The sequence below is a fragment of the Bos indicus genome, chromosome 5 (assembly GCF_029378745.1).
Source record: "Bos indicus isolate NIAB-ARS_2022 breed Sahiwal x Tharparkar chromosome 5, NIAB-ARS_B.indTharparkar_mat_pri_1.0, whole genome shotgun sequence".
Classification (NCBI taxonomy): Eukaryota; Metazoa; Chordata; class Mammalia; order Artiodactyla; family Bovidae; genus Bos; species Bos indicus.
The window spans coordinates 68,685,705-68,705,922 of record NC_091764.1 but is presented as its reverse complement, the minus strand read 5'-3'; the positions used below and the strand labels follow the sequence as shown (position 1 = coordinate 68,705,922).

The 20,218-nt window shown below is 36.2% G+C and overlaps 1 protein-coding gene across 6 annotated transcripts in view; it reads right to left on the bottom strand.

Moving 5' to 3' along the window:
* The window catches only part of WASHC4 (WASH complex subunit 4), a 57,653-nt gene that overhangs the window by 25,189 nt on the left and 12,246 nt on the right, over positions 1–20,218 (bottom strand). For all 6 annotated transcript variants that reach the window (XR_011566669.1, XR_011566670.1, XM_070789647.1 and 3 more), the window contains 11 exons: positions 19,562–19,682; positions 17,817–17,940; positions 17,594–17,721; positions 16,603–16,763; positions 12,038–12,164; positions 6,465–6,590; positions 4,530–4,637; positions 3,905–4,051; positions 3,701–3,780; positions 2,427–2,532; positions 743–859 (listed from right to left, as the gene is read on the bottom strand). Coding sequence is in view for 4 of the 6 variants with exons in the window: in XM_070789647.1 (XP_070645748.1) it covers positions 743–859; positions 2,427–2,532; positions 3,701–3,780; positions 3,905–4,051; positions 4,530–4,637; positions 6,465–6,590; positions 12,038–12,164; positions 16,603–16,763; positions 17,594–17,721; positions 17,817–17,940; positions 19,562–19,682 (1,345 nt within the window). In the remaining 2 variants the exon portion in view is untranslated. The remainder of the gene's footprint in view (positions 1–742; positions 860–2,426; positions 2,533–3,700; positions 3,781–3,904; positions 4,052–4,529; positions 4,638–6,464; positions 6,591–12,037; positions 12,165–16,602; positions 16,764–17,593; positions 17,722–17,816; positions 17,941–19,561; positions 19,683–20,218) is intronic.

Here is a 20,218-nt window from a genome sequence, read left to right as displayed (position 1 = left end):
GCTTCCATATACAATTATTAAAAAAACACAAAACTCACTGAGTTAACAGCAATGAAATTAATCATCTTCTCTGGTATAACATGGGGTTCTAAATACTGACCAAGACATGTACCTTATTTTCTAAATATGAACATTCAGCATGATAAATTATATTAAAAATCTCACATTTTTATCAAACCTGAGAAGGTTTATATTGTAAAATTCACTCATTTTTAATTCCTCCCTCCATATAAAAACACTGCTGTCTGAAAATACAGTTTTAAAGATAGCAGTGTTTACAACACACACTTCATTAGAACAAGGAGAGATGCATTTAAATTGTTACACAACAAACAGGGTTTACGTTTAAATATCAAAGATTTCAGTCATTAGCTCTCAAAATGAAATTCAACATTGATGGTTGTCTTAACTATATTACCATGAGCAGCAGACAATATTCAAAGCAATTTTGCATTTGCAGTCTTCTAATGAATAAGACTTTAAATTCAAATATACTACTTATATAAAAGGAAAAGGAAAAAAGGAAAAGTAAAAGGAAAAAAAATCCAAATTCCTAATCTGGATTTCTATACAAAAAATTAGGAATTAAAGACCAATTTAGCACAACAGTGACAGTTCCTTTGTTCTAGACAGTGATTTGTAAGTAAGAATCATACATTTGTGAAAGTCTGCTTCAACCCAAAAAGTTTTTCCAAACACTGCATTCCAAACACATCTTAAGCTTTTCAATCTCAAATGTTACCTCATTTAAAATTTCCATAATTTCCTTGTCATAGCAATCCAGAAGTACTTCATAGGACTCCAAATGCCTTGCATGCATCATGGCAGGCACACAGTCACGTAAAGCACTGAACATGTACTAAAGAAGAAAACCAGACTGTACGTGAATCTAGAGAAACTACATCTCTGAATTATATTACAGAAGTTACCTATCTTAAAAGACAAAGCCTCAATCTGAAGGCTGTTTTTCTACACATGACTACCTTACTGTGGAAAATTCTGAAAGAGATGGGAATACCAGACCACCTGATCTGCCTCTTGAGAAATTTGTATGCAGGTCAGGAAGCAACAGTTAGAACTGGACATGGAACAACAGACTGGTTCCAAATAGGAAAAGGAGTTCGTCAAGGCTGTATATTGTCACCCTGTTTATTTAATTTATATGCAGAGTACATCATGAGAAACGCTGGACTGGAAGCACAAGCTGGAATCAAGATTGCGGGGAGAAATATCAATCACCTCAGATATGCAGATGACACCACCCTGATGGCAGAAAGTGAAGAGGAACTAAAAAGCCTCTTGATCAAAGTGAAAGAGGAGAGTGAAAAAGTTGGCTTAAAGCTGAACATTCAGAAAACGAAGATCATGGCATCCAGTCCCACCACTTCATGGGAAATAGATGGGGAAACAGTGGAAACAGTGTCAGACTTTATTTTTCTGGGCTCCAAAATCACTGCAGATGGTGACTGCAGCCATGAAATTAAAAGACGCTTACTCCTTGGAAGGAAAGTTATGACCAACCTAGACAGCATATTCAAAAGCAGAGCCATTACTTTGCCAACAAAGGTCTGTCTAGTCAAGGCTATGGTTTTTCCTGTGGTCATATATGGATGTGAGAGTTGGGACTGTGAAGAAGGCTGAGTGCCGAAGAATTGATGCTTTTGAACTGTGGTGTTGGAGAAGACTCTTGAGAGTCCCCTGGACTGCAAGGAGATCCAATCAGTCCATTCTGAAGGAGATCAGCCCTGGGATTTCTTTGGAAGGAATGATGCTAAAGCTGAAACTCCAGTACTTTGGCCACCTCATGCGAAGAGTTGACTCACTGGAAAAGACTCTGATGCTGGGAGGGATTGGGGGCAGGAGAAGGGGACGACAAAGGATGAGATGGCTGGATGGCATCACTGACTTGATGGACGTGAGTCTGGGTGAACTCCAGGAGTTGGTGATGGACAGGGAGGCCAGGTGTGCTGCGATTCATGGGGTCGCAAAGAGTTGGACACGACTGAGCGACTGATCTGATCTGATCTGACCTTACTTTCCTAAGAGTTGAATTTTATTCTCTAAAGCATATGCTAATACCAAAAAAAAAAAATCACATTAACTAATCCTTTTTATCTTAAGCATTCAAATACTTCATTTCCATAAGGAAGTGGAAAGATCTGAATACCTTGCTGACAAATAAGTCAATTATTTTGACACAAACTAAAACCCAGTGAAATGAGAATGATTAGGAATATGTTAAGAGTTAAGTATATATTCAAATTAATTTATATTAATATAAAATTTATATGCATAGCACTGTTAAAAAACAGCACCAGTTTTTAAATGGTTTATTAAATGATCTATTTTAAAATTAATTAAAATGGTTTGCACCGTATATTAAAAAAATGAATAAATAATGTTCTTTACATTATTCTTTTACTTACATGTAGTCTGGCTGCATCAACAGCATTTTCATATACGTCATCTAAATAAATTGGGAAGACAGCTCGATGCCAGTACAGAAAACAACAGTCACACTGTGTCTGGACTCTACAATGTAAAGTAGCAATTAATGGTACCAAAAGTGAAGTCACCCTCCAAAATAATGAAAAGAATGACATTACATACTGTAAAGGTAAGAGCTGTCTATTCCTATCTGTACTCCCTATATCACTTAACCCAAAATTAGCATAGAAAAGTCACAAAATACATATTTTTCAAATAATGGTAACAAAACAGTCCAATATGTGACACTGTTCGAATTTTATAAATGCATTTTAGTTTTAAAGCATACTTAAAAAATGTAACTTTAAGATAGTTTAAATTTTCAGTACTATTTGATACGACTAGGCTTACAAGCCCTGTACCACATGCACCATTTTACCTGTCTCAAAGTTGAAAAGGAGACCTTTCAAGAAACTGTGACCAAAACAGCAACAACAGAAACCAGTGGCACTCAACCTATTCATTATCTTTGCCAAGTGACTATTTCACGCTTTATAAAAGGGCAACAACTTGATCATAAATAGAGTGAAGAAAAGTTCCGTATTTCTTCCATGGATAGAAAGTGAAATGCCACTAACTACAAAAATCTGAGCTTCTCAGAATAACAAAAACATTATGCTATAAATATGAGCACTAAATAAAAATTGTGCTGTAATCTTAGTTCCACTGGAAATCAAAATTCAGAAAATCCATTTTCTCTTCTAAGAAACTCAATGCTTATTTGATAAAAAGAAAACAATAAAGCCACAGGAGTTATACAAATAAGCCTTCCAAAAATGAATCCATCTTAGTGACTGTCTAACCAACGATGTAACTCAAATTCTGTCCCAAATAAAATTATGGAAGACTATGTGAGATGGCTCTAAGTCTCTCACAAGCAGATGAAGCTTTGTTACAAAGCAGCAACTCTGAGTCCATTAGAGATACCCATCACAATAAGCACAACAGTTCCAGAGTCTGCCAGATGCTCTAAGGGCTAGATCACATTTTTCAAGTGAGTTCTTCCAAAAGCTACATCCTTACTACAGAAGACAAGTAAAAGAAATACGAACCCTTGTCAGTCTCATTCTAGTCATGCCGCAGAAATTATAAGGAGGAACCAAAGGTCTACCTAGATTATATTCCTTCGACTGCTAGCCTATGTAAAAAAAAAAAAAAGCCCTGATGTTTCCATCACCCGTATCTTTCATTACCATTACATATCCCTACTTACCTTTCTCGGAGTTCACTGATAAGATCCAGTTTCTTCATGACTACTTGAAGTGGAAAGAGCTCTTCATCTTTAAATGTTTTCTATTAGGGAGGGGAAAAGCGCAGAGAAGTCACACTTGAAGGACAGGTTTCTTAAGTCAGTAAAAAGGGAAGTGTGAAAGCTCAGGTCTCATTTTCACTCTGTAAGCAACAGCAATACACTTACCATCTGTGTGCCCACACTCAGTGCCAAAGAAACAATAAGTCGTCGCTGCTTTGTGCTTGGTCCATTTAGAGTGTTTTCAGCCAAAACTAGAGCAGAGAGCACATCAAGACGCTGTTCACTATATTTTTTGTCAGAAATTACTCTTTTCTTAAAGATAAAAGGAAACAGGACATACCAGCTTTAAATTTGAGGCAGTAACAAAAGACTCATGAGGAAAAATTTTTCAGTTATCTTTTCCATGATTCAACTTAACAGCACTTAAGACAAATACTTTCCCTATTCACTTCTTTTGAAAATGTCAGATGCTTTATTTCTGTAACATTCTTGCTGAGCACCATCAGGAAGAGCAAATTACTAGGTGTACCTCAAAATTACCATATCAATTTAACAAGGAACTAATTTAAGAAAGATACAACATTATTTTAATAATGCACAGTATGTCTTTTTTAGAAGAACTGTGTTAATGCTGGAAATTCAGGCTAAAGATAATCCTCATCACTCTCAGTAAAATCATGGAATACCTTGGAGATTACAACCAAGAATATTGTGGATAAACAGGCTTAACTAGAAAACACAAAACAACAGAAGGGCAAACTAGAAAGATAATATAATTATGCTTTTATACCTTGGCCACAGAAATAGAATTAAGAGCCTGATGCTGAAGGTGCTGTGTTATATGTGAGACCGAATCAGCCACAACCATGCTTCTCCTGTAGAACATATGCTCTATAGCCTAAAAAGAATCAGAAGTGATTCTGTGAGAATCAACTTAAAACTTAAAATCTTTAGGCACAATTCTAGAATATCTTTATGACTTTGGGCCTGGTGAGAAAGTTATAAATGAGATGAAAAAAGCACTACTATAACGGGTAAGACTGGTCAATTCAACTGTATTAAAATTACAAATTTGTTTATCAAAAGCCACTATAAAGAAAATTAAAAGATAAACCAATGTATGAGAAAATACCTGCCACACACAAGGGATAAGTACTCAGAATATGTAGACACCAAATGAATCAAGCACTTTTTTAAAAAGGCAAACAATTCAACAAATACCTGAACAAAAGACATAAAAATATTTTTCACAAAAGAAACAGTTAATAATATTTGAAAAGATACTATCATTAATCATCAGGGAAATGTTAAATATAAAGTCGTCTATAAACACTAATTCACAAGTACACATGCACACACACACACATACACACAAAAGGTTGATAATACCAATGTTGGCCAGGCAGGGAACAACAGAAATCTAATATACTGACGGAGGTATGTAAACTGATGTTAACTACTTTGAAAAATAATCTGGCATCATCTTAAAAGCTGAGTATATACATAGCATAAAACCCAGCAATCCACTCATAGGTTTATAACACCTCATAAAAACTTTTGCACAATTACACCAAGAAACATAAATTAATACAAGAATGGCAACATGATTTAAAATAGCAAAAACTGGAAACTATCCAAAAGTCCAACCCTAGGAAGACTACACAGTAATGAAAATTAATGAACTACAGCTACTCACTCCAACATGTTAAGACCAAATAAAAAATTCTGAGTAAAAAGAAACCAAGCCAAAGAATACATGAGACATCACTCCATTAATACAAACTTCAAAAACATTTATAACTAAACAATGAGTGGTTGATAAGTTCAGTCATATGCCACCAACTAAAAAGAAACAAGGGAATCATGAAGCTCAGGACAGCGGGTCCTCCAAGAGGGTAGATTAAGATGCAGTCCAGGAAGGACAAGAGAGGGGGCTTTAAAAACACTGGTAACATTCGCTTTCCTAAATGGGATAATAGGTTTTTAAGTGTTTATTATTTTTAAATTATGCTTACATATTAAATATAAGATATACATGCATTTATACATATATATACTTCTGTATTTGCATTTCATTAAAAATAAATATAACTAATAATACCTTAAAGGAAAAAACGGCTAAAAATCTAAAGATAAGATCTCCAAACTATATTTCCTAAGCATATCTAAAGCCACTATTAACAGAAATTCCCTAGCAAATCTTTAGCTCAGGTTTTACAAAAAGCTACAAGTGGGCTCTCCCACCTATGAGTTTTATTTCTTTACGTAAGAGTATGCTAAGAAACATTTTACCACATTTTCAAAAGCATTCAAATCCCAAGATTACAACACTTCCTCTATATTATAAAACAAACAGCCTCACGCTGACTGGCCTCATATGCATTTTAATACTATAACATTTTATGTGTAGTTTTTAAAACTCATGTAACACACTTAGAACTTCCATGAGTAAAACCACTAATATTTTGACTAATCTTTTCATTTTCCTTCTTTTCTTTTGGACTACATGTTAACTTTTAATAAAGTTTAAGTATATTGGCCATTCACAGAAAATTATGCAAGAAATTTCTGTCACTGGTTAGTTCCTTTATCTAAGAGACAAAAACACATTCCCATAATTTTTTATACTCATAATCAAGAAGTCAAACCTTACCCCCAAAAATCCTACTTTATGCTTGGATCATTTCTCAATTATAATGGCAAGGTAAAACAATCCAAAACTTACCTTGAGAAGTTCAACAAGCCTGCATAATGCTTTAACTGATGTTTTGGTCATTGGCTTTTGCATGGACATGTAGAGATTCATTGTGGTTTTAATAATGGTACTAATACTATATGCATATAAAAAGCCCTATAAAAAACCAACATAAAACATCAATTAAAATCACAATAAAAGGTTTCATTCTTCAAGATTTCATTCTCTATGTGATAATAATTCTTCAACTCACCAATATCTAGTGTTTCTAAAGTGCATTTAAGATTCTGAAATACTCTTTACATGCAGTATTATACATGGTGGTGAAGTTTCAAAGCACCCCTTTAAAGTTATGCAACCTATCACACACTAGAAGGTTAGTCCTCTTGACATTACAGTGTCCTCTTGACATTACAGTATATAACTGCAATTAAAGAATATTTCCATTAAAAAAAACAAAACTTTCAGAGAAACGACTGGGATGTCAGGAAGGTATCTATTCATCCTTATGTTACCTGCCAGACAAGAGGATTAAAGACTCCTATTTGCTGCAGCTTAAGACAAAGGCTGAGGGCTCTAAGGAAGTAGGAAGTGAAAAATGAGGAGAAAGAGAGCTGCTCTCTGGCCAGTACAGACGTTCAACAGCACTCCTCAGTTCCAAACCAATCTCCCCTTTCTTTCTCACCCAGACCAACCCCTACCATCCATCTGCTACCATGTCCTCTGCTTGTGTTGCTGCTAATCAACTTTCTCTCCTTCCAGCCCCAAGAATAGGGTCTCTCTTACCCTTCTACTTATAAAGGAAGCCACAAGTCCTGTGAGGATTAAAAAAAATTTAGTGCTAATAAACCCAAGGAAACAGTATAGAATACAAAATAAGAAAAAGGCTATTACTTCTCAAACATATTTTCATTTAGATCCAAAAAGAACACACAGAAACAGAATAATGCAGATTCTTTGGGTTCATAAAGAAGGACCAAAAAGAGACACATGTACAGTTTAGAGATGAACCTAAACTATATTATTGTGAATATATCCAAGGTGCCAGGGCAGCAGCTATATGCCAGTGATTCTCAACCTTTCTCTCCAGCTCCACCCTGAGTAACAGTGGCTGACTAAAGGAATGACACAATGCAGGGAGGGGGAATTTTCTGTCAACCAATAGCAGCTCTATGGTAAGGAGATGCGACACAATTAAAAGGACCAAGAAATGAGAGTAGGCAGCTTCCTAAGAGGTGACAATAAGATCAGCGCTTGGGGTATACACGCAGGAAAGAGTCGCAAGTCTTACCTTGTCAGCTACAGGGCTATTACACCAGACCCTGAACCTACTGCAGCACTGGGAAAAGTTAAAAAGCAGAGACAAGGAAAAGGAAAGTATAACTCTAAGGCAGGCAGAAAAAGAGGTTTTCTGGGGGGAGAGGTGGGAGGGGACACAGAGGTCACAAGCTACCATCACCTCATTCCCAAACTAATTAATGGTCATTAGTTTGTGAAGGATACACATGAAGGATGAATGAATTTTAAACATCTAAATGGGGTGGGGGAAGGTCTGGGGTCTGTTTCTGTAAATGGCAGAATAGATAAGTTGGACCAACCTTCCTGTAGAAAACCAGAAAATCTGGACAAAACATTTTTTTTAACTCTTGGAAGGTATCAAAGAGCTATCAAGAAAATAAGAAACCACAAGGCCATGATAGGGAGAAGACAGAAACCCAGAGACATGAGCTCAGCATCTGAGGCTGCTTTCCCATAGAGGCATCTGCCCATTCCAAAAGAGGATAACAAAGACAGAAGCCAGACATATCTTTCAGGATCCCTGAGGATAAAAATAAGAGCTCATGGCCTATCAAGGAGAGGATGGAGTCCTGCTAAATCAACCAGGCTCTGAGTTGGGATTCTTAAAAACTACCTGCTAAAAAGTAAGGGTGAACTAGAAAAAAACAGCCATCATACAGTTTAGGTCCCGATTTACAATGATCTAAACCCATGACTGGGCTGAAGTAATCTCAGTTACTAGTTGTCCTAGACTAATGCGTATTGGAAGCAAATATTAAATCCTCTCTGGAGGAAGAAAAACAATACCCAGATCTTCAAATTATGTCTATAGTTTTATATACAATTTGTGTTATTACAAATCACCAGGCATACAAAGAGATAACATATATTCAAAAAACAAACAACAAAAAATAGATAATAGAAATAACTAGCAATTATTGGACATGGGCTTCAAAGTAATTACACTAAGTATGCAGACGGAAATAGAACACAAAATTATTTCAGAAAATTGGAAACTATAAAAAAGAAACAAACTGAAAAGTAATTAAAATTAAGAACTAAGAAAAAAAATTTTTAAGTCAGTAGATGGGTTTAGTAGTAGGTTAGATGAAGAAATAATTAAAACAGATAATTGAACAGGAACAATACTTAAGGAGTTGATGACTGAGAATTTTCCACAAATTCCAAAAGCTTTACAAATCCCAAGTACCAAAAACACATAGAAAACCTCATGTAGGTACATCAAAAAATATTGCTTAAAAACCAAAAAGTATATTTTATAAGCAATCCAACAAAGACATATATTGGAAAAAACAGCAAAACTGACAGCCGCCTTCTCAACAAAAACAAAGGAAGCCAGAAAACAAAAAATTAAGTTAAATTTTAACAGGTATTCCACAAGGAGAAAGATGAGGGGATTCAAGAAGGATAAAAAGCAACAGAACAGGTAAATATATGGGTAAATCTAATGAATACTACTAAAGACAACAGCAACAATGCCTTACATGGTTTAAAATATACATAGAATCAAAATACACTACAGCAGCACAGGTGAGAAGGGGTAAATAGAATTAAAAGGGCTTAAGAGCCTTATACTGTCTGGAAAGTGAATTACTCATTTATATTGGAGTTGAATGTTCAATAATGCATCTTAAAATCTCTACAGTAACCACTAAAAGAACAGTAAAATACTGAATGAAAGTAACAGAAGGAAAAATAAAATAAAAATAATTCAAAAGAGAGCAAGAAAAGAATATAAACAAATAGAAAGCATTAATCAGGTGCTAATTAAATATGAGTATCAGTATTGACATACATAAGAGTTTCACTGGGGAGAAATACATGTTGCTTAAACATGACCAAGATGATCACGATGGTGTGATCAATCACCTAGAGCCAGACATCCTGGAATGTGAAGTCAAGTGGGCCTTAGAAAGCATCACTATGAACAAAGCTAGTGGAGGTGATGGAATTCCAGTTGAGCTATTTCAAATTCTGAAAGATAATGCTGTGAAAGTGCTTCACTCAATATGCCAGCAAATTTGGAAAACTCAGCAGTGGCCACAGGACTGGAAAAGGTCAGTTTTCATTCCAATCCCAAAGAAAGGCAATGCCAAAGAATGCTCAAACTACCACACAATTGCACTCATCTCACACGCTAGTAAAGTAATGCTCAAAATTCTCCAAGCCAGGCTTCAGCAATATGTGAACCGTAGACTTCCAGATGTTCAAGCTGGTTTTAGAAAAGGCAGAGGAACCACAGATCAAATTGCCAACATCCGCTGATCATCGAAAAAGCAAAAGAGTTCCAGAAAAACATCTATTTCTGCTTTATTGACTATGCCAAAGCCTTTGACTGTGTGGATCACAATAAACTGTGGAAAATTCTGAAAGAGATGGGAATACCAGAGCACTTGACCTGCCTCTTGAGAAACCTATATGCAGGTCAGGAAGCCAACAGTTAGAAATGGACATGAAACAACAGACTGGTTCCAAATAGGAAAAGGAGTACGTCAAGGCTATATATTGTCACCCTGCTTATTTAACTTATATGCAGAGTATATCATGAGAAACGCTGGGCTGGAAGAAGCTCAAGCTGAAATCAAGATTGCCAGGAGAAATATCAATAACCTCAGATATGCAGATGACACCACCCTTATGGCAGAAAGTGAAGAGGAACTAGAAAGCCTCTTGATGAAAGTGAAAGAGGAGAGTGAAAAAGTTGGCTTAAAGCTCAACATTCAGAAAACTAAGACCATGACATCTGGTCCCATCACTTCATGGGAAAAAAGATGGGAAAACAGTGGAAACAGTGTCAGACTTTATTTTTTGGGGCTCCAAAATCACTGCAGATGGTGACTGCAGCCATGAAACTAAAAGACACTTACTCCTTGGAAGGAAAGTTATGACCAACCTAGATAGCATATTCAAAAACAGAGACATTACTTTGCCAACAAAGGTCCATCTAGTCAAGGCTATGGCTTTTCCAGTGGCCATGTATGGATGTGAAAGTTGGACTGTGAAGAAAGCTGAGCGCCGAAGAGTTGATGCTTTTGAACTGTGGTGTTGGAGAAGACTCCTCAGAGTCCCTTGGACTGCAAGGAGATCCAACCAGTCCATTCTAAAGGAGATCAGTCCTGGGTGTTCTTTGGAAGGACTGATGCTCAAGCTGAAACTCCAGTACTTTGGCCACCTCTTGTGAAGAGCTGACTCACTGGAAAAGACTGTGATGCTGGGAGGGATTGGGGACAGGAGGAGAAGGGGACGACAGAGGATGAGATGGCTGGATGGCATCACCAACTTGATGGACAGGAGTTTGGGTGAACTCCGGGAATTGGTGATGGACAGGGAGGCCAGGTGTACTGCAATTCATGTGGTCGCAAAGAGTTGGACACAACTGAGAGACTGAACTGAACTGAACTGAAAGGAGACACACATTAAATAAAGGAGCCAAACAGGTTGAAAATAAAAGGATAGTAACAGAAGGACCTTGCGGACAGACCTAATTAAAAGAAAACTGGTACAGCTATGTTACTATCATACAAAAGAGACCTATGACAAAAAGCATTACCAGATATGATAAAAGGTTTGACTCACCACTAAGCTATAACAATTCTAAATGTTATGTGCCTATTTAGTCTCAAAACACATAAAATGAAAGTTGACGAAGCTACAAAGGATAAATAAGACAAATCTATAACACAGTGGGAGATTCCAACCCAATTATCTCAGTAACTGACAGAATATTCAGACAAAATAATTAAATATGATCCTACTTGATATATACAAAATACAACGACCAAAAAAAAGCAAACTACGTTCTTTTTAAGTGTACATGAAATGTTTGCCAAAGTTGTCCATAGCCCGATCCACAATGCAAATCTGAACAAACTTCAATACTGAAAATATTTTCATACTGGGAGAAATCAATAATAAAATGCTAACTAGGAAATCCTCATACTTTTGGAAATGAAGAATTCTATTTCAAAACAGTCAAAAGAGCAAAGGAGAAATCACAATGATTTTTTTTTAAGTATTTTGAAGTAAAGAATAATACAGATACAACACATCAAAACTTACGGGATGCAGCTAAGAAGTCAGGACTTGGAAGGAGTGTAGATTTGAATATATTAGATGCATATATTAAAAGCATGTATTAGAAAATCTAAACAAGTCACACAGACTCAAACTTACATAACCAAATCAATTTCAGTTTTAAACACAAAAACATATCCTACCCTTCACAGTTCTTTCACAGTGTACCTTCTGCATACTGGATTAACAAATAAATGATCCAAACATTCTAAGAAAGAAGATGCAACTACCTGTATAAAAACATTACATCTACTGGTGAGGTCTTCAGCAAATTTATCCATTCTCTGCTCTTTAGATAAAATAGATTCCATTTTCATCATCCATGAACTCACAAAGACGTAGTAAGACTGTACATCTCTAACAAAGGAAAATATTGAGGTTATTCAGCACAGAAAGAAAATTTACTTCCATTTCTTCTTCTGGCTACAATAAAATATTTCCTGGCAGCAGTCAATTCATCTTTCAGATTTTTTTTTCCAGATTTTCGAAATATACATGTTATACATACACACATAATTTACTTAAGCAACAAATATTCACTGAATGTCTATACAGGCCAGGCACTGTTTTTCAGTACTAAAAACAAAAAACAGCAGTAAACAAAACAGACAAAAATCTCTGCTCCCATGAAGCTTACATTCTAGAAAGAAGAGCTGTGCAATAAAGCAATCAGTAACTGAACTCTGAGATGTCAGATATGTGCTACGGAAAAAATACAGCAGGGAAAAGTGACTGGGGCAGCAAGTACAATTTTAAACACAGTGATCAAAGTAGCCTTATTGAAAAAGTGATTGTGAGCCAAGATTTGAAGGAGATAAATAAGTAATCCATGCAAATATTCAACAGATGAGAATTTTAGGAAAGTAAACAACAAATGCAATCATCTCAAAACAGAAGAGTGTGCGCCATGCTCAAGTACTAAAAGAAGTCAGGATGACTGAAGAGCAGAGAGGAGGGGTGAGAACAGAAAAGGAGATCAGAGATACACAGGGGTGAGTGGGTTGGAGGAACAGGTAAAGTGGAGAGTAGAAAGGGATTTGTATAAGGCCCGGTAAGGACTTCAGTGGAAAGCCTCTGAAGTTGCTCAGTCGTGTGCAACTCTTTGCAATCCCATGGACTGTAACTTACCAGGCTCCTCCATCCATGGAATTTTCCAGGCAAGAGTACTGGAGTGGGTTGCCATTTCCTTCTCCAGGGGATCTTCCTGACCCAGGGATCGAACCTGAGTCTCCCACATTGCAGGCAGATGCTTTACCTTCTGAGCCACCAGGGAAGCCCCCCTTTAGACTCAACCTTGTTGGTACCAGGGACCGGTGTTACGGAAGATGATCTTCCCACAACCTGGGGGAGCTGGGGTGAATGGTTATGGGATGATGCAAGCACAGTGCATTTACTGTGCACTTTATTTCTATTATTATATCAGCTCCACCTCAGGTCATCAAGGCATTAGATCCTGAAGGTTGGGGATACCTGCGAGCGGATTTGAGCAGACTGACCTACTCTAACTCTGAGGAGGATCAGAATCACTTTGGTTGGCATACTGAAAATAAACTATGTAGGGGACAATGGCAAAAGCAGGAAAACCACTTAGGAAGTTCCTGTGATAATGCAGAGCAAAGGAGATGACAGCCAGAACCAGAATGAAGTATTTAGAATCTGAAAATTAAAGCTAACATTTACTGAATGCTTACTAAATATCCAATCACTGTTAAAAGCACTTTACACAAATTAACTCATTCCATCCTCACATTAACCTTGTGAGGTAACTAACATATTATGATCTCCATTTTACAGAACAGGAAATTGACAAACAGGGAAATTAAGTAATGGGCCCAACATCATACTAGTACTCAGCTGAGCCAGGACTTAAGCCCAAATCTAGGCAACTGTCCCAACCTCGAAAAGCTGAATCAGTAATAAAATTCTAAGCAGGTTGCTTATTAACACTATATCACTCTATCAAAGCATATCAAATCACTCAAGATGAGAACTTTCAGGGGCACAACTATTTAAGGTATACTCTTTTATTTTAAAAACAATAAATTAATTTCAATTGATTCTATGTGTTTTAAGGAGGTGAAACCTCACCATCAAATCTGAGAAAAATTATTTCTGCTGAGCCAGGATTCCATTAAACAAACCACCAACAGTTGCACTCTGCCTCAAATGGTGCTAAAATTTATTATTTGACTTGTGGATAATTTGATTTAAAAGTCTGGAACACAGATAAAGGGCCAAATCCCAGGGCAACGCCTCCACTTTGAGGAGGAGAATGTGATCAGGACTCAAGCAGGACTCCTCTCTCCCGGGCTTTACTTCAGTGTTGTGAATTTGAGGTTTCTTTGGCAGTTATGACAATGAAAAAGACACTGCCCCCTTCAGCTCAAAGGAGCTCTGCAATGACTGTGTAGGTATATTTTTGAAACAAAAGAATTTAGAAACATTAAAATGTTATCATATGGGGGGAGGGAATCCTTGAAAGTCAACTTATTTTTCACTTAAGAAGACTCAGTTCCTACAGCACCTTGGACTGACAGTCCTCTGTGTTCTGCCTGTCAGCTCTGGTGTAAGGTCATTACTCCTCAGGGCAGCTTACACAACTCTGCTGCAAAGGCTCAGAGCAGGCTGGGCACGGGTCTGCCTGGCCTCTCTGACATGTACCTAGCTGTGTGCCCTGGCAACATTCATTTCTCTAAGTCTCTTTTTCCTTACCTGAAAATGGGATGAAAATAGTACTTTATAGTAGTGTTAAGGGCTTGCGCTCTAGAGGTAAACTCCCAGCTCCGCCACATTAGTTGTTTAAATTTGAGTAACGTCACTCTCTCTGTATCTCAATTTTCTCACTTATAAAATGGCCATAACAACAGAATCTACCTCACAGGATTTTCTGATGATTAAAAAAGATGACACATATGAAGTTCCTGGAATATACTGGCTTATTGAAAGCACAGGGTAAATATTAGTTGTGATTTTACAATTTCCCATATGGGAAGATTGTTACAGGGTTTATGTAAGACTGTGTTTAAATCCTTTAGCAGAAGGCCTACTGCTGCTGCTGCTGCTAAGTCGCTTCAGTCGTATCTGACTCTGTGCGACCCCATAGACGGCAGCTCACCAGGCTCCCCTGTCCCTGGGATTCTCCAGGCAAGAATACTGGAGTGGGTTGCCTAGAACAAGCTTAAAAATGTTGGCAATTACTATTAATATCTGCCATGTTCATCTTTTGGTTCTGACTGAACTTCTGAAGACACAGGAATTAAATCTGTTCCCTATTCAATCTGAACGCCCTCCAAATATTTAAAGAAAATACATCATTCTTCAGATTTCTCTTTTAAAGGTCAAACCATATAGAGACTTTTCCACCGAGTCTTCAAAGGTCATGGTTCTCAGATCTAACATCCTGATCGGCTTCATCCACGGATGCTGCACTCTGTGGCCCTCTTAAAATGTGGCACCACCAAACACTAATTATGTGACCAGTAAAAATTCAATGCAACTATCAATTCCCCTAGCCTAGACATGGCAACTCATTTCCAAAATTTGGGTATAATTATTAATGTAATCTAAATATAAACTGACATTTTTATCAATTGTATTGCATTGTTAAAGAACGTTAAGCCTCCGATAACAAAAATATCCAAATCTTTTTTAAGATTACTGCTAATAAATCTGATTCCTGTCTCTCCATCCTACTGAATTCATCTCCGTAATATAACCCCAAACTTATGTCTTCATCTCTCAACTCTGTCTTAGCATGTATTGGAGAGCCCTGAAATCTCTGCCCTGAGTAGTCCTGCCTGAATTGAGTTGCTATCACTCTCCATGACTTTAATCACAGGACCTGACTTGGGAGTACTAAAAGATGCTTTAGGGGATCTCATATATTCCAAACATACTCCTCCTTTCCCACTGTACGGGAGTGATGCAACTTCCCCCTCAACAGTGAAGATCAACACAAAGTGGGTAGTTTTCCATAGTATCATATAACTACGTTACAGATTAAAAACCGTGATCGGTACCGGGCCAGTGGCAAAGTCCCATGACACCTCACTTAAAATCTTCATCTAGGTCAACATAAAATTTTAGCACTATACTCCAGGGAGAATGCAATATACTCCAGTGAGTAAACTTAACTGTTGAGCCAGATGATGAGAACACGTGAGTTCATTATACCGTTTTCTCTATTTTGTGCATATTTCAAATTTTACATAGGAAAAGAAGCTAAAAGATGTAAATATTAGAAGAAACTAGGAGTTAAAGTATTCTTTTAGGGAACAGGACTAAGGTATAGGGGGCAATTCAGCAGAGGACAATTATTTTTCCCTTTGAACCTTTAGTACTTTTTAACTTCTTAAATACAGGCATACATTACTTTCATAAAAATAAAAAAAGGATGGCATCAATCTTGCAAAAATCAACACTGAAGCACGTACACACGATGTTCTTAATTCATCAAATGGCATCTACTGCAGCGACTTCACGTCACACACAAAAACTACGTAATGCACCTGCTAAAAAGGCATGTGTGTGTATACGTGAGGGTACGCACATGTACATGTATTTCCATAACGCATAATTTGTCCACATCGTAAGCTGAGGTTTACGCCTCCAACATTTAAAACAAGAACACACTCCTAGAAAATAAATCTCGGAGAGACTGCCCAGCCTCTTCTCTGGTAATGAGTAACTATGTTTGATCTTATAATTCAAATGCTTTCCATATATTCAGAATCAGTGTAAGAGTTAAAATATAAAATATCTAAGTAGTTTCATTATGGATACTTATAAAACCTACTTGGTAAGTGACTGTGCTTTCTGCTGTAGGAAAGTATCTCTGTGTATTTTAATGGCCTGAAGACTTTTTTTGTCCAGAAGTTTGGCAGCTGCTGGTATTTTCTGGATCAAAAAATTATCAGGAAACCAAATAATATTAGCAGTTAGAGTGATGGCTGGTACCTGAAACAGGAAATATAATAAAGGGGGAAATCATTAAATGCAGGCTAAATAATGAACTGTTTAATAGTCCAACAACAGGCAAAGGAAGACAATTTATTTCAAGAAAAATAATGATAAAAAGATCCTCATTAATGTGAAAAAATTTATGTTAACATGGCACAGAATTCAGGGCAAGGCATTCCTGTACCTGGTGTGGAGCATGACATTAATTTTATTCTGCCTAAATATTAAACAACATACACAACATACACAAACACACTCATGGATTTTCAGATGAACAAAAATATGTAAAAATTAAACAGAAACTTGAATCGTTACGACCTTTACTCTCACTTTATATTAGTGAAAAAATGCAGAATACATATCCAAGATGGCTGGGTTCTCATGGTCAATGTACCTGATTCTACATAATGTTTAAATTTTCAACTCAGAAATCAGGCGCCACACCATGGAAACAGCAAAGACAGAAAAAAAAATTATCTCATATTTTTCCTACTTCAATAATGGGAATGAATGACAAAAAGAAGGAAAAGAAAGAGAAGAGATAAAAGTAGTAATAGGAAGTTAATGTACAGGAAAAGATCCAGAAAAGCACCTACTAATCTGTATTTATATGATGCGGAATTATGGGGTATTTTCATGTACAATGTTACTTATTTTTGGACAGCTTAGTTTTTTAAATGAATATTATACTATTAGTTTTATAATTATTATTACAAAAATTATCATTTTTGTAAGCAGGAATAAAACACATTTTAAAAGATCTAGTTTTATCCAAAATCTTTTCCATCTATTCAAATTGAAAAAAAACAGAAGTTACAAATTCTTACCTTCTTACAAATGTCCAATAAAGACTTGTAAAACTTCTTATCAACAGTTCGAAAAATTTGAAAGTGCAATACAAAGAGTCCACAAACTCCCACATACTTGTCTCTCTGATCAATTTCAGAAGGTTCTCCTTATAAAACATGAGAGAAAAAGAGTATACTTATAGTTCTGCTTTAAAGGAAATGAAAACTTCACAAACAAAAAAAAGAATGCGTTTTACATTACCAAGTCTGGCTTCTACATTTGCAAAAATTGAGCGAATACTATGTGCAAATTCTTCAGCAAAAGTGCTATTTTTCGACACAGATACTCCTCCATTGAGAGAGTCAAACTGCTGTTCTATACAGGCCTACACAGAAAACGTTTAGAGAAATTTAGACTCTCATAAGTTATATGACTTAATATGCTATGAAACAGAATTAAATATAGTGATAAAACCCTACATTCATCATTTTAATTTTACTAACACTGAGGCTCAAGTTTTCAATCTAATCCAATATCTAAATCTTTCTGAATGGGAAATGTATATATACTTATATATTTGAGCACCAGTTATGTGAAAGGAATAAAACAGAACTGAAAATCTATATCCTACAAGAAGGGACACAGTGGTGCTTGGTGATACACAGAAGGTGTATCTGATGAAGCATGGGAAAGCATGCTTTATTATTTTAATTTACACTTTTAAGAAGAGACTTTATTTTTTCTGGTTACAATTACTGTCCTAGCACTTTATTACATCATGTGTAGAAATGGCTCCTGGAAAAAGAATCAATGAAAAAAATTCTTCTAAAATTAATGGATTTGTAGTTACATTGGTATAAACAAGAGCTGTGATCATTCTGTAAAAACTGTGACCATCTAAAATATAAATTAAAGGTAACCTTGAAATAGATCTTTAAATGGAATATACAGTTGAACCTTGAACAAGTCAGGGTCAAATCACATATAATTTATTGCTAGCCCTCTGTATCCACAGTTCCTCTCCATACTTGGATTCAACCAACTATGGACTGTGTAATACTATAGTGTTCACTATTGAAAACTATCCATATATAAGTGGACCCGTGCAGTTCAAACCCATGCTGTTCAAGGGTGTACTGTAATGCAACTTCTGGTGAACACTACCAAAGCAGTGCCATCTAACAGAACTTCCTCTGATAACGGAAATGTTTTATGTATGTGCTGACTGGTATGACTGTTAGCCACAGCTGACTTTCCTCGCCGTTTTACTGAGATATCACTGGCATGTAACATACATAAGTTTAAGGTGTGAGGGCTTCCCTGTGGCTCAGCAGCAAAGAATCTGCCTGCCAATGCAGGAGATGTGAGTTTGATCCCTGAGCCGGGAAGATCCCCTGGAGAAGGACGGCAACCTACTCCAGTATTCTTGCCTGGAGAATCCCATGGACACAGGAGCCTGGAGGGCTCCAGTCCATGGGGTTGCAAAGAGTCAGACACGACTGAGCACACACACAAGTGTGATAATTATATTACATGTGGCTATTAGCATTTGAAATGTTGCTAGTATGGCAGAGGGTGATTTATTTTAATTTAAATAGCTACATGTGGTTAGAAGCTACCTGAATTGTATAGATCCAAATTATATTCCCTGTGTAGGAAGAATTAAAACAGACTTTTAAGAGGCTGTTTCACAAATCTAAAATCTAGAGATTAACAACAAAAAAATGCTTGACAAACAACTGTTTATATACTAATCCTCGAACAGTTCTATCCTTTTACATAATTTAAAAAAAACTTTATCCCAAATATAACCAGTATGCTGTTAATTTCATTAGCTACTAGATACTGACATAATTATATTTTACAACATAATCAATGTTTCAAGCTTAAGCACTTTTAAAGAAAAATACAGTCACAACAGTATGTTATAAAAGTGCCCCACTACAATTCTGAGCTGGGTCTACTAACAGAAGCCCGTTTATTACAGTCTGATACAGCTCTCATACCTGAAATATCATTCCATCAAGTAACTGCCCTTCTAGCTTCAGCAAGAACTTTTCAAATGGCTTTAGCTTTTCTTCCTGAATTCCAAACTTTGAAGGATTGTGATGGACAGATTTCAGTAACCTTGTAGAAAAGGAGGAGAAAGACCTTCAATTTGCCAATAAATTCTTATATTAAAACTATTCCCCAAAATCAAAGTTCTATATTTATAATCATTTATTTGACACTACACATTTGAAAATTTGAACAAAAACAATCCTAATATATTTAAATTTCTAATCACATACCTTTTTATATCATCTTCAATTCAGATACCTGGTACTCTCTAGATAAAATTTAGTGAAAACCTAATAGATTGAATAAAATAAAATGCCTTAACTTTAAAAAGTCTGGAATATAAAACAAAATAAAACCAAGCTGAGAATAAATGTTACTTGTATAGAACAAGGAAAATAAACCTGGGTCCTAAAATAGTCAAATTAACATTCACTACACTTTAAGAATTAGGATGCTTTATACAAGTATATCATACTCTCAAAAAGCCCATCTGCAATTAAAAGAATGGTTACTGTCTTCAAAGAAAATCTGAAATGAGATCCTTCTAAATATGTATCTTCAGGTCTCTTAAAGGATCTGTACTATTTATATTTATTTTTTAG